Here is a 14,008-nt window from a genome sequence, read left to right as displayed (position 1 = left end):
TCGTCGCCGTCTGGGGTCGGTCCACTGCCCTGATGTCGCCTCCAAGCCAACTGGCAAAGAGAAGGCCCAGAGCTCTCGGGGCTGGCGGGCCAAGGGGGCCTGGGGCGAGAAAGGACAGAGCGAACCTAGGGCCGGGGGTGTGGGGGGCTCCTGGAGGCCTTCCCGGAGGAAGCCACATCTAAGGTGAACAATAGGGGTGGGGTGTGGAGGGGACGTGGGGCATCTGAGGATTAGCTCCTTCCAGGAACTGGGGAGTTTGTCGGGATCAGGGACTGGGACAAGGAGGTGTTAAGTTTGGGCCAGTTAAGGATTCAGACTTATCCTGTATTGGGCAGCGGGGGTGGGGGGTCCATATCACGGGGGTCCCACGTTGTTGCCCCAACCCCCACGGGCTCAGAAATGTTCTCAAGCTGGAACCAGGACAGCACAGCTGGGAGAGACCAGGCCTACAACCCAGAACTCCTGGCCCCCCACCCAGGAGCAACCCACCTTAGCACCCCTGGCAGGGGCACAGGCTGCCACCCATAGACATCTAGAGGACATCCTATCAGTGTCCTTGACTGGGGGGGCCTCTGGAGACCGCTGGAGTCACAAGAGAGTGATTGGTGGCATCTCGGTCTCCCATCCAGGCAGTGGACACTGCCTGTCTCCTCTCTCCTGTCTCTTCTAGATTGCCTGTGACCACACACCCTGGGCACAAGGCCTCCATCACTCTGGGCTGTTGGCACAGCCCTGCCCTTCCCATGCACCTGGGAAGCATTTACGAGCACACAACCCGGTGTCTGGAGGAAGGGGGCCTCGTCCAGACAGGACCAGACCCAGCCAAATGCAGCCAATGCTGCCTGCACCCCTCCACAGCCTGGCTCCCGCCCTGCCCACTCCCCCCATCTCCACATTCCAGGAGCCGCTGGGGAGTCAGGAGCAGCTGTTAGGAGACCCCTCGAAGGCCTTAGGATCAGTTCTCTAAGAGTAAAGGTGTTTGTATCCAAAGCCTCCACAATGAAGCGGGGCTGGTGAACAGGGCGCCTTGGGCCATGTGCTCTGTGTATGTGGCTTCTGGGCAGTCAGGATCCCTAGTGAGCCTTCAGTGGAGAGGCAGCTCCCTGACCAGGCGGCCCTGGTTATAAATGGGCCACCAGCAGTGGGAAACTGGCACAAGGAGGCTGGTGATCAAGTGACATTTCTAAGGCAAACATAGGCGACCCAGTCATCCCTAGCTTTTGGCCACTCTGCCGCCCCACTAGCAGAGGGCAGACTGCCCCAGGCGTTTGGCTCCCCCAGCCCGGCTCACCCACTGCTGCTTTTACTGGTGTCCCTGCCCTGGGCTCAGCTGCCTCTGCGGGCGGGTCGGAATGGGCCTCCAGCAGCCATCCTGGGGGCCTTGTGCTAAATGCTGTCAGTCTGGGCTCCTCCCAGCTGCCTTGGGAAGTGGAATTTGGGTACCTGCCTTGCCCAAAGCCGCATAGATGAGCAGCCAAGCCATGACAGAGAAAGATGTGGATGTCCTGGTGTCCCCCTCCCCTCAGGGAACTCAAGGGCTCAGGCACTGCCATTACCAGCTCCGATTTCAAGGACCATGATTTGGCCAGCCAGGGCTGGGCTTTCTGTGGACGGCCCCAGCCCGGGCACCACCCGTGGCGTCAGGTCAGCGTGGGGGCTGGGTGGGGCTGGGTGGGGCTGGGACGGCTGCGGGCTCGGCGGCGGCGGCGGCCTCCTGGGCCGTGTTTCCTCTCCCTGCTTCCAGGCAGGAAATAACCCCGTCAGCTGGGACTGAGGCCTGAGACGGATTCTGAAGCTCTTGGCGGGGTGTCTGCACATCTGCAGACGGGAGATGGAGACGGTCTGGAGCACCCTTCTCTCTGGGCCCGAGGGAGCCCCGTGAGAGGCCGGAGCTGCAGGGGCCAGGCTCCATCTCCAGGCTTCCAGGACGAGCCCCCGCCACCAGGTGTGCTTGGTGGAGGAATCTTTCTCGGTCACAGGAGGTGAAGGATGGGCCCACGTTGTGGCCTTGGCAGCTCGGCTGCCCCCGAGGGTGCTGGTCTGGGCACACAGCTTCCCATCTCACACAGGCACATCCAGGGCCGCAGATGTGCACGTGCACACACACGCACAGTTGTTCACTGGCACCATTCTCACACACACACACACACATGCTGCCCCTCAGACCCCCATCCCACAAGCCTTCCCGATAACCTGTTGGCCTGAGTGGCTGGGGATTTCCACGACAGGCACAGGGGCCCTGGCACCAGTTGGGAGACTCCTTCTAGCAAAATCTCCGCCTTTATCCAGAAGGCCAAGGTGTCAGAGCTGCTTCCAGTAAGAGGTGGAGGGAAGCCGGGGCAGGGCTCCTACATGCTGAGCGTGCTCTGGCCGGGCGGGCTCAGCTTTCTCTGCACATCAGCTTCCAGAGTCCTCGAAAGCACCTTCCACCTCCATCTACAGGAAGGCCGCGGGATGCTCAGGGCTGGCGTCTTGCACAGGCCAGAGAGAGGGCAAGTGGGGGGTTGGTGCCTCCAGGTCAGGACATGGAACTAGGGCCTTGGGAGGGAAGGAGTGTCCTCTCCAGCCAGCAAGTCATCAGGCACACCCGAGATCTGGGGTACACACAGGTATGGGCCCTCACTGGCGGGTAGGGGAGGGAGGAGAGGTGGGCCCATGGAAGCCTTTAGCCCCCGCATCTGTGTCCACCAGGAAAGCAGCGCCCCCCCCGCCCAAGAAAAACGACCACCCAGGACCAAGGTCCAGCCAAAGAGCAGCTTTATTAGTGATGCTGGGTTCTACACACGCTGTAGTGTGTGCGCGTCTTCCCAAGGGACGCCTCGGTGGCAGGGACAACACGGGAGCACTTACACCGGAGTCATAGAAATAAAGCTTTGGTGTGTAGGTTTTCGGGAGAGGGCACAGGTTAACACTGCAAGACGAACACTTCACACGACACCGGCTCTCAGTGTGGGTTGGGTTTTTGGCCAAGGGGGTGGATTCTACGTGACTGGACACTGGGGCCTCTCCAGGCCCAGCGCTGGGCGGCCCCTAGGGCTGGGACTCTGGCCGGCCCTGCCGTTTGGCCTTCATCTGCAGGTACCGCCCTTTGCCTTCCTCAAAGCGCTTCTTCTCGTCCTCGGTCTCGGGCTGTGGACCACACACGGAAACAGGCAGGTTAGCGAGGTCACAGAACCCTGACTGTGGGTCCGGAATTCCCCTACCCCCGCCATCCCCCAGGCTCCACCGGCCACCTGGGGCTGTCTGGGTGCTGGCCTCAGGACCAACTGGGAAGGAGTTCCTAGGGATGCAGCGTCACGGGTACCCCCACGCCACCCTTCACGGCAGGTGGGATCCCAAGCCCAGCGCCTCTTGGATAATAAACTTCAGTGGGAGATGAGAGGTGGAAGGGAAGGCCTAAACCAGGGCCGGGTGTGAGGAAGGAAAGACAGTCCCTGCTGGAGACACAGTGTTTGGTCCACTCCCAGGGAATGCCAGCTGCTCAGTCCCTGCCCCAAAGGGAAGTGGGGACAAGCACTGCTGGCTGTGTCACCTTGGGCAGGCCACTTTATTGTAGCAGAAGCAATAGTGACTGCTTCGTGGGCAGGGAGCCCTGGACGGCGCTGATGACCAGGAAGCAGCTCCTTGGGTCCTGCTCACCCCTTCTCTGTTGTGTCCTTCCTCTAAGCAATCTAGGAAGCCATGTCCCCATACTCGGCAGCCAGGAGGCGGGGGGGAGGCAGAGCCTACTGACCAGAGGGAACTGGCCGAAGGCGGGCTTCTGCCTACCATCCCGGCAGGATTGTGAACCATGCCATCACTTTTAAGAGTGGCCTGGTCTGGGGGCGCCCGGGGGGCTTGGTTGGTTAAGCATCCAACTCTTGGTTTGGGCTCAGGTCACGATCTCAGGGTAGTGAGATCAAGACCCACGCTGGGCTCCGTTTCCCAGCACGGAGTCTGCTCTGAGGCTTCTCACTCTCCATCTGATCCTTCCCACCCTCCCCCTCTCTCTCAAAATAAAATAAAATTAAATTTATAAAGAGTGGCCTAGCCTGGCTGCTAAGGGGTGTGGCCCAGGCACAGGTCACTCCCTGAGGCCCCATCCGTCCCACGCCCAAGTTCTCTCTGGCCCGCCCTGCTCAGGGATTCAGGTTTAAAGACTGCGCTGACTCCTCTGGGACATTTCTTTGCGATACTTCGAGGGTGTCTGAAAGCCAAAGAAATGGGGCAGTTGCCCTTCATCCACAAAGACACCAAGCCCCAGAGGCTACTTTCAGGCCCAAGTGTTTTAGAGGCAAATGGGATATTGGCAAGAGAGCGAACAATCAGCCGGAGGATGTAATGTCAGTTTCAACCAAATATGTCCTCCCCCTCAGCCTTCTCAGAAATTGTTCGCTAAATGTCACCAGGTGTAAACTGTCAAAACCTTGTGGCTCAGAGCCACAAGGGTATTTAAAGAACTCGGATCACGCTCCTTCTAGTGGTTCTGGTGCCTATTTGAAGAGTCTTCGGAGCACACGTGGCCAACGGTGGCTTTCCGAGATGCTTTATTGAGGAAGGCCCTCCTGCTGTTCTGGTTCCATCCCTGGTTGACTTTTTTAAAAATGAAATTTGAGGCCATGCAATTTGACCTGAAACAGCCCAGCGAAACAGAATGTTCCCTCGGTTAGAGCGGGCCGTGCTGAGGGAGAGCGTCCTGGGGGGAGGAGGCCAGGGGCCCGTCCCTGTTGCTGAAGGCACCCTGCGAAGACAAGGCCGAGTTCTGCGGGGCCCAGCTTCTGTGCAACCCAGGCAGAGCTGCTCCCAGCTTCCGTGTGCATAAATCACCTGGGGGTCTTAAAATGCAGATCCTGAGGCAAGGGGTGTAGGGCCCAGGGCCTGAGACTCATTCCTAACAAGTATCAGATGATACGATGCTGCTGGCCTGGGGGCCGCTCTGAGCAGCAGGGCCCTGCGGCAAATGGGGGATAGTTGAGGAGGCCAAGAATGCAAGGTCAAGGGCACGAGGCCGGGACAGTGAGGCCTTTTGCTCCCTCTCCCCTGTGGAACGTGCTTGGCGTGGTTGAAGGGACCTGTGGCTCCCATCCAGGTGCAGCCAAAGGCCAGGGCTCAGGAAAGTGCCATGGCTGGGCCCTTCTTCAGGGGGAAGGAGAGGCTGCAGCCCAGCTTCCCGCCTCCTCACAGAGGGGACCAGCTCATGGGGAATCAATGTGTTTGGGTCCTGGAGCTGGGAGACTGGCTGAGGGGGAGAGCACGGGCTGGGCCGCCTGCGGAGGGTCCTCCGAGCTTGAAAGGCCCAGCCCCGCCAGCTGCCGGAATTTCCATCCCTGGAGCAGGAGAACGAACACAAGAGGCTTGGAAAGAAAATAATTTCTCAAAACAAGAGTGTGAGCCTGGCCTGGGCGAGGCTGCGGGGTGGACTGATGGCCACCCAGGCCGTCTGCAGAGCCCACCAGAGCCAGGGCCCAATGGGAGGGGCCTTTCTGTGTCTCCAGCCCACTAGCGTCTCTGGAAACCAGCAAACATGGGACTCACATGAGCATCTTGGTCCCCAATGCCTGGGTCACCAGCCAAGGGCTTTCAGGGCTCAGAAGAGCAGGGAGGGGTCTAGAGGAGAGCAATAAATGGAACTGTCATCAGGGGTACCCTAGAAGATAGGCAGAAATGGCCCACCCAAGGGGCGCCTGGGTGGCTCAGTGGATTAAAGCCTCTGCCTTCAGCCCAGGTCGTGATCCCAGGGTCTGGGATTGAGCCCCGCATCAGGCTCCCTGCTCAGTGGGGAGTCTGTTCTCCTTCTCTCTCTGCCCTGCCTCCCTCTACTCCTGCTCTCTCTCTCTCAAATAAAGAAAATAATGTTTAAAAAAAAAGCTGATCCTGACAGTTTTAGGAGGTGCCTAGACTTTGGCCAGCGCCACCCACCCTCTGGAATGGGCTGGCCTGCCTTGGGTCCCCACCTCACTGCGTGCCCTTCCTGGACAGGCCTCTTCATTCTGCCCCTACACCAGCCCAGCCTCTCCTCTGGAGCCAGGGCAGGGGGACAAGCCAGGCTGGTTTGAACCGGGCTCCTCTGCTTACCATTGTAAGGCTCACAGACTCTCATATATTCTACTCTGTAAGATTGCAGGAGAGTCCCAAAGTCCTCTCAACTGTCCCCAACAAGACAGAGAAAGAAGACCCCCCCAGCCTCAAGTCAGAGTCTATTTATACCAAACACGCAGAGTAAGCACGTCCATGGAGACAGCACAGGTTACTGGTGCCAGGGGCTGGGGGCGGGCGGACGACTAAGGGGTGCGTGGCTTCTTTTTGGGAGGATGACAATGTTCCACAATGGACTGTGGCGATGGTTGCACAATGGTGTGAACACATGAACCCCCGCCGGCTTGGACACTGTGAACGGGAGGACTCTACAGTCCGTCATTATATCTCAAACCCACCAGAGGTGACACGCCTCCTCACAGTTTACAGAAAGCCAGAAAGAAGGTTCAGCATGGCGAGATGCCTCCCACCCCAGTCCTGGCACACAGGGAGTGGCAGGGCAGAGGCAACGCTCCCCAAACCCCACCCAGGACTTTCTCTCCAGCGGCCTCACGGGTGCCACTCTGGGCCTGGCACAGGGACCTGTCCCCGGAGCTGACGCTCCAGCCAGCAAGACAGAGGACAACAGGCAGATTATGCACAGTGAGAAAGTGACAATGACATGGCCCCAGCACAAGGTCAAACAGAGCCAGGGGGTCTCGCGGGACAGGTGCCAGGGAGGCTCCACAGTGGGGAGAGCCGCCGGGTGGGCTCCAAGGGACACAGAGGTCTGCAAGTCACTTGCCACCAGCAACAGCTGCTGTCCTCCCCGTCAGGGCAGGCAAGTGGTGGAGCCAGGCCCATTGGGCAGAGCGAGCCACCTCGGGAACGGCCTCCCTGGGAAGGAGCAGAGGGCGGAGTCCCAGGATCATTGCAGATACCTCCTTTGTGCAGTGGGAGGCCGACCTCCTGGATCCGTGTGGATACGAGGAGCAGACAGAGCGCCAGGCCATCTCTGGCCCCAGGCCTCAACACAGGGGCTCCTCGCCGTTGGAGCAGACAACAATCTGGATGACCTTCCGAGCCCTTCTCTCTCCGACCAATGCCGTGTTTACGAACAGGAGCCGGATGCTGGGTCATTGGTCCTGTAGTGGCTATGAAGACAGTGGGGCCCGGGGCCAGGCCTCTACGGGGCAAGGAGCTGCCCAGAGTCTAGCCCAGCGGAAAGGATAGTCAGCAACAAAGAAGGCCGCGCCCTGCACTCCTTGAGCAGCACACTGAGCCGTTCGCAGGTGATGAGATCTGAGCTCTGCTTCCAGCAGCCCAGCGGTGGGGTGGGCAGGGCACCCGTGAGCAAGACTGGGCCCGTGTGGCTAACTACAAGGGGTTCTTTCTTCTCTTTACTTTTGCATATAGTTGAACTTTTCCATCATTCAAAGGTAAAAAAAAGAAAAACCAACTAGACCCATCAGGGCAGCTGCTGGGACCCCTTCTCCTTTCCCGGGTCACAAAGGGTTTCCAGTCACACACAGTCAGTCGAGGGGCTAAGTCCGGGGTTGGAGAAGACCTGCTCCCCCCACACCGGGCTCTAGTGCCCATCTAGCACCTTCCTCCCGGCCAGAACACCCGCCGTGTCCTGGGCTCACCCACACGCCTGTGACGAGATCCCCCCAACTGCCCAGGTAAACCTCCTGCAGGGACCGAGCCCAGAGCCTCCTGCGCCTTCTCCCACGTGGGCTGTGCCCAAGGCATGGACGTGGGGTTAGGGATGAGGAAGTCCTCTGGGCAACAGCTCGAAGGGAGTGGCCTGATGCGTGCCAGGACCACGTCTGCCCATCGGAGTCTACAGGACAACCCAGGAGGAGCTCTGAAGTCACCACTGTTTCCCTTCTCCCGGTGAGGACGTGAGGCGCAGACACAGCCAGGAACTTGCCCAAGTGGCAGCTGGTCAGCAGCAGGGCCTCGACTCGGGCCTGGGCGCTGCTGCTGGCCCGACTCATTCCATGCTAATGGGCTCTGGCCGGCAGGCTCAGCAGTAGGCAGAGGGGGTGACGGCGACCCCGCGGGGTGGCCCTGGTGAACGGGCTGGGCCTGCCCTCCCAGAACAAGCCTGGAGCCCACCTGGACTTGCAACGGCTCAGCCCCTGGGCCCTAGCCCCAGGAGTGAAGGTGTCCCCTCCTGTTGGCGCCGGTCTTCCAGGGGCCCCAGGGTCAGGGGTGCTCTCCTATCCCAGCCCCTCACTCTGGCCTTGGAGCTAGCCGCCTCCCCAAGGAGCTTCTCGAGTCCTAGTGGAGAAGGGCAGATGTGCCAGGCCTCTCCCCTGTGTGGCTCTGGTGCCGACGCTTGGTCGTTCCCGTGAACGTGACACCCGGGGCTGTTGGAGCCTGGTTTACGGAGACCCCGCCAGCAGCCAGGTGTCCTCCAGGTTCCACAGACTTGAGCAGACATGCCCCCCCGCCTTCTGTTACATTTCGGGGAAGTCAGTGTTGGGGCCCCATCAGCCCCAGGGTTTCCCCTGATGCATGAGACACGCTCTTGCTAGCCTAGCCCGTCAAGGTCAGGAGAGAGCGGCGGGCAGGAGGGTTTGTCTGCGCAGCACGTCGGAGTCTGGGAGCCGGCGCCGCTGGGTCCTGCTCAGGGCCAGGCCTCAAGTGGTGAGCAAGGCGCCCGCACCAGTCCTAAGGAGGCGCTCCCCCAGCCCCGGGGCCATGCGCATGCAGGTCACACCTAGTGGGCCACTCCTCGTCCCACATGGCTGTGACAGTTCCGTCCAGCATGGCTTTCTGGGGCTCATCCTCCAGTCAGGCCTGAGGCCCGGCCTCCACCAGGTTACCCCCAGACAACTGCAGCCATTCGCTCCACAGTGGCCAACAGGCCACCAGGGGTTCTAGAAGCTTCTCTCACTGGCTCAGTCCATGCGTGAGCTGAGGGGGGGCTGAGGCCAAAGTGCAGGTGATTCCGGTCTACGCTGCCAGCACAGAACACAGTAAATTCTAGCGCCGCTCGGCGGAGGGAGAAGCCACGCCCGGCGCCAACATTTGTTCGAGATTCCGCAGCTAGCTCCGCAGACAAGAGCTCACACCACCTCATGCCGGACGTGGAGGCAGCCGGCCAGCTGCGGGAGGACAAGGCCCTTGCAAGGCCTCGGAGGAAGGAGCCAGCCGAGGGCTCATTTTTCCAGTCTCGGGATGACGGCTCGTGCTGAATGTTCTGGGCTCCACGAGCCCCGCCAGGCCCAGGAACGGGGTTTGGTGGACACCGGGGCCACTGAGCACCCCCCCGGGGAGCACCGCGTGGCCCGCACCTGGTTGCCCTGGGAGATAGTCAAGGGCTCGTCGATGCTCCCTGCAGACGGCAGCGGGCAGGGCAGCGTCTCGGCCTCCGCGGGCACAGTCCCCGCCCTGCGGGCTGCAGGACACTGTGAGTTCCGACCAACGGCCCTCCCTGCCGAGTGACTAAGCGGGGCCACCCCTTCCCTCCCGGGTGTGAAGCTGACGGAGCCAGACAGATGGCCACCTGCACACGGTCCCCACCCACGGCCCAGCTGCTGCCTCCGCGCCGCCCGTCTCCCTTCACCGGCTAAGTAAATAAAGACAGAAGTTGTTGGCTGTGGCTGTTTTTAGTGGAGGGCTGAGGGTGCTGGGGGGAAGGAAAAAGCTCTTCCATGGGAAATCACATATGCGTTCGGGTGCCCGGGGCTGTTGGCAGGACAGGGGGCTCTGGACCACAGGCCAGTGTCTTCGGATGGCCTGAGCGCTCGCTCGCACCCTTTGTGGGGCGGGGGTGGGGACTCGGACCCTGGCGCACCGCTTCCCACGGGCAAGAGGAAGGGACGTGGAGGGGTGGCAAGGAACCCAGGCTCTGGGCCTCAGCCATGTGGCCTCAGGGCTGCCCCCCCTTCCCAGGGCAAGGTGTTTTCTGACGTGCACAGCAGTCAGGCCACGTGTGCACGCGTGTGTACCCATGACATCTTCATGTCACACACAACCTCAGAGACAGACTCCGGTCTGCCCACCCACTGTGCGGCCCAGGGAGGAGGGCTTCCCCGGGGGTCCTTGTCAGGGAGCTGGGCCTCTGCCACCTCTCCCCCAGCCACAGAGACCCGGGGGTCAGAAGCGCCCCCGCCCCCTCTGCTCTGGTGGCTGCTGGGGCCTCAGATCGGCCTCTCCCTCCCTCCTCCGGCTCCCCCTGCCAGCTGCTGTCTCCCGGGCTCCCTGCCCCTGGAGGGAAGCCTGTGGCTCGCAGAGCCCACAGTACAGACAAGATGTTTCCCAGTTTGCATTTTCTGTGCTGCGAAAACACACATTTGGAACTTGGCACAGAGGGCGAGTGACTAAGTCCCACCCTCAAGAGAATCAATAGCTTGTCCTTTTTGTAATTAACGAATGGCTGGTGCGAAGAGGGTTTCCCGTCGTGACAGAACAGCTTCCTACGGGCCAGAGGGACACAGACATTCTTAATTAGGAAACCACGCACACACCCTCTCCAGTCTTCATAATGTGAGACAGGAGGGACCTTGGGACAATTGTGCCAGCAATTAGAATGTCTTCTGATGACTGGGGCCATTCAACGCGGCCCGGCAGGGACAAGCTTGGCACCCGGGAGCCCTAGCCTGGCAAGCAGCTGTGTCCCCAGAGCAGGGCTCCACTGGTGACCGCGACCTCGGTGGGTGGGGCCGGGCACCTGGGAAGCCGCTCACCACCCTGCCCGAGGCACACACCAGGGGGCTCATCGCGGTGGCTCCAACAGTGAGATCGCTGTGGAACTGATCTGCTGTGTGGCCGTGGACGCCCCTAGGAGAGGCCGGCAGGAGGCTGAGGGAGCGGCAGGGAGCACGGGGCCGGGGAAATGCAGCACAGGGTGACAGTCTCCGGTAGAGAAGGTGAAACAGGACTCGGCCCTGCAGGGTGGCCTCTTAGCAGCTTCTCCCAAGGCGTAGGGGGTGAGGGTGGGGTGGGGGTGGGTCAGAGCACATGCTCCTGGGAGCAACCCCCTTCCCCCCCATACAGGGCTAAAGATCGTAACTGCCATTTGCTGAGGGCGGGCCTGGCCCAGGACCTGCGCCCTCACTTGAGCCCCCCACCCTGTGTGTGGGCGCACTGTGCGTTGAGTCCGTCTTTCCTGTCCTAGGTCTGAAGCCAGCACTGTGCCTGGGACACAGCGAGGACCCAGGGGACATTTGCTGAATTAACGGATGATCAAACCAATGGAAGATCAAACCAAGAAAGCAAATAACAAATTGGCGTGGTCTTTGTGCTAAAGCTTCAAAACCAGTAGTTTTGCTCAACGGACACACGGTTAGGCATCACCTGTCCCCAGCCGAGTCCAGAGCTCAGCCCATTCGGGGTCTCCCCAGGAGGCTGCCCTGGTGACAAAGGCACGACTGGGAGCGTCCAGCACACCGAGGCATGGATAAAGCCCCAGAAGAAGCACCTCCTGTCCTGTTGGCAGAGCAGACACGCTCCCGTCTGCGTCCACATGCGCGTGCGTGTGTGGGGAGGCTCTTCTGCATCCTTCTGGTCACTGTGGGGGTTCCCGGGGCCTGTTTCTTCCCTGCACTTTTGACTACATTTTGAGTACTGTGTCCCTGCATTCACAGGGTCTTTGCCATGGGACTTCGCAGAGAAAGCACAGTGCCACCGAGCAGCAGTGTGTTCGTCCGTGCTCAGGGTAGGCGGCGCCGCCTTCTGCCCCAGCACAGCCCGGGCAGGAGGGTGCCCGGCTGCGAGCCCCGGGCTGGGTCCCCACAACCTGCACAGGCCTCTCCCCTATGACAGTGCAGGATGGCCACCGTGGAACCGGGGCGCCCTGACCAGCTGGGATCCCCCTTTCCGCTGCACCTTCTGCAAGTGTCAGCCACGGGCCTCCCCTCCTGCAGCCGCCTTCCAGGCACCACGCGGGGTCAGGCCTAGCAGGGCCCTCGGAGCGCCTGCCGCTGGGTTGTCCCGCTTTACAGAAATTAGAATAGCAAGGGTGCACCGGGATCTGAAAACGTGGCAATGAAGCAACGAGACAGGTCGTTCATGAGTAGAACCTACCAGCATTTTAACAGGAAAATGTATATCGTTGGTGCCATGGGCCTTCCGCCTTTTGGACGTGAACTGGATGGGGTCTCCAGAGCACGGGCTGTACCGGCGAGAGAGGCCGTTACCGAGCGGTCAGGGACACAGCCGAGTGTCCAGGGACACGTGCAGGCGGGGGCTGCACCCCATCACCCACGTCCCCTGGGGCACCCACACCCCCGATTCTCACCAGACACTAAAGTTCCCAGCATGAACCACTCAGCTGACAGGAGCATTTTCCATCACGAGACAGACTTTCTGTGAAGCACCCAGAACTGAGGGAGAGAATGGAACACTGGGTCAAGAAGCTTCACGAACAGTCTCATCCCGGACGCCCCCCTGTGCAGGACGGCAAGGAGGGGTGGCAGGGAGCACGGCTCCCGTCGGTCATGCGGCCTCTCACACCCTTCCAGGAACAGCATCAACCGTGTTGCACCACGGCGCATCTGAGTTTCTCAAGTTAGGAAATCATTCTAGCCTGCTGACGCATCTCCCCATGCCGGGGACCCGGGCCACGACAAGCCCTGTGTAGGGACATGCTGTCTTACAAGCTGGGGGCGTGGCTCCTCTTGCCACGGTGGGCTGTGCAGAACAGGCCTGGCCATGGTCAGCAGAGTGGCAGTCTCCTTGGTGGCTGAGGAACGGGGCCATCTGGAGGACTCTAGCCTCTGCCATGCCACATGCCTGGGTTCAGGCATAGGTCTAGAGAAGCGGGGGGCTGGTGGCTGGTGAGAGGCCGGGATGGCTCCAGTGGGGAAACTGAGTCTCAGGGTCCTGCCATCTGGTTGCCTGTCTGCGGGATGGGCACCCTCTCCCCTGCTTCCCCGGGCCGGATCCAATAGCACAGGGGAAGTAGGTCAGCATTCCATGCACACCCCAGCTCCTTAGGACCAGACTGTGGTCACTATGGGTACCTGGGACACCCACCCCACCTGTCCCTTCCCAGGTGACAGGGAATGGCCATGCCTATGCATGGGCCTAGGCAGGCACCCCTGGGCATCTCAAGTGGGTGCTCAGTAAGCGTGAAAATAACGTGCCTTCCACACACGCGTTTTCACGGTGCTCCATGTGGAGCTCACGGGCTGAGGTGAGCCTCGCACGAAAAGGACAGAGGGATGGCTGCACCCCTGATTTCCTTACCACCTCCCATTTTAACCTAGAAAATACTTCCAGGCCATTTCACTGGCTGAGACGGGTCCAGGCCCAGGTCTAGCAAGAGGTGTGTGTCTACAAGCCTGGCCAAGACACTCTGTGACCAAGACCCTTCATGATGGGGCTCACTGTGGTCTGGGCTTCCTGGGAGCAGAGCACTCCTGCTTCGGCGACTCTGCCCCCGCTGCTGCCCCCATGTGGGCCTCAGTTCACAGGGGCAAACATTCCTTTTCCAAAAGATCCACAAAGTAATGAAGGGCTTAAACCCTGTACCGCCTACAAGTCTGGGATGGGCTCCAGGCTTCCCCCTCAGCCCATGGGGCCCTGTGTGGACCCACATCGCCCTCACAGCAGGCCAGGACCCCTGCACTGCTGGTGCCTCCGTCCTCACACATCCCCAGGGGGACCTCGGGGGCAGTGGCACCCAGGACTCAGCCAGGGCATGGGAAGCAGGTGGGCGCCCAGAACAGTGCCGACTCAGTCTTTAACACACACAATGTGGTCCTCACACCCCTGGACACAAAAAAGGGCTAGAAAAAGTCACCCACAGGGCGTTCCAGGACCAACCTGAGACCCTGGATGTGTCCACCCTGTCTCTGCACTGGCCCCCCTTTGAGCCGAGCTCAGCGAAATCCGGGGCGTGTCTCCACCCCCCAGGTCAGAGGTCATGGCCACAGAGAGGCCTTCAGAGAGAGGCAGGGCAGCCGGGGCGCCTGGGCCTGCTGTCCGGACCAGTAGCCTGGCTCCATGCTCCGCACTTGCTTCTTTACTGATTAGCCTGGAAAGCGCCAGCAACTGC

The 14,008-nt window shown here is 60.9% G+C and overlaps 1 protein-coding gene across 2 annotated transcripts in view; it reads right to left on the bottom strand.

The window, feature by feature from the left end:
• Positions 1-2,740: 2,740 nt before the first annotated feature.
• Positions 2,741-14,008, bottom strand: part of ACOT7 (acyl-CoA thioesterase 7) — a 96,987-nt gene continuing 85,719 nt past the window's right edge. For both annotated transcript variants that reach the window (XM_047724977.1, XM_047724978.1), the window contains exon 9: positions 2,741-3,129. In XM_047724977.1, the coding sequence (XP_047580933.1) occupies positions 3,031-3,129 (99 nt within the window). In that variant the 3' untranslated portion in view covers positions 2,741-3,030. The remainder of the gene's footprint in view (positions 3,130-14,008) is intronic.

The sequence above is a fragment of the Lutra lutra genome, chromosome 4, assembly GCF_902655055.1.
Source record: "Lutra lutra chromosome 4, mLutLut1.2, whole genome shotgun sequence".
Classification (NCBI taxonomy): Eukaryota; Metazoa; Chordata; class Mammalia; order Carnivora; family Mustelidae; genus Lutra; species Lutra lutra.
Note: the sequence above shows the minus strand (reverse complement) of the source record. Positions and strands in the feature narration are given on the sequence as shown.